The 324-nt window shown below is 38.3% G+C and overlaps 1 protein-coding gene across 1 annotated transcript in view; it reads left to right on the top strand.

Moving 5' to 3' along the window:
* The window catches only part of LOC119586271 (enamelin-like), a 10,402-nt gene that overhangs the window by 6,925 nt on the left and 3,153 nt on the right, over nucleotides 1–324 (top strand). The window contains exon 4 of the mRNA XM_037934976.1: nucleotides 201–279. Within this exon, the coding sequence (XP_037790904.1) occupies nucleotides 201–279 (79 nt within the window). The remainder of the gene's footprint in view (nucleotides 1–200; nucleotides 280–324) is intronic.

Raw genomic sequence — 324 nt, 5'->3', positions numbered from 1 at the left:
AAATTCTTAGATATTCTCCCAGAGTTATACAACCAGTTTATGTTCATCACAAACTTTTACTTTAAAAAGATTAAGATATGCCATTGACCACCTCTGATGCCTATTATTTTTCTTCAAAACAAATTTGCTGTTTACAAATTGCAAATGGCCCACTGATGGGTATTATGGACTTGTGTTGATGACCCCTGATGGTTTTACAGGCTCCAGCAGAGGAAATTCGGCTCTTGAGGGAAAAGCTGAGCCAGGCAGAGAGATCAAGGGATCTTTCGCATCTGGAAGGTAGGTTTTCCTCCATAATTGGATAAGATTTTGAAATTGTAGTAG

This window comes from Penaeus monodon, chromosome 21, assembly GCF_015228065.2.
Source record: "Penaeus monodon isolate SGIC_2016 chromosome 21, NSTDA_Pmon_1, whole genome shotgun sequence".
NCBI lineage: Eukaryota > Metazoa > Arthropoda > Malacostraca > Decapoda > Penaeidae > Penaeus > Penaeus monodon.
The sequence above is the reverse complement of the archived record's forward strand: the minus strand, read 5'-3'. Positions and strand labels throughout refer to the sequence as shown.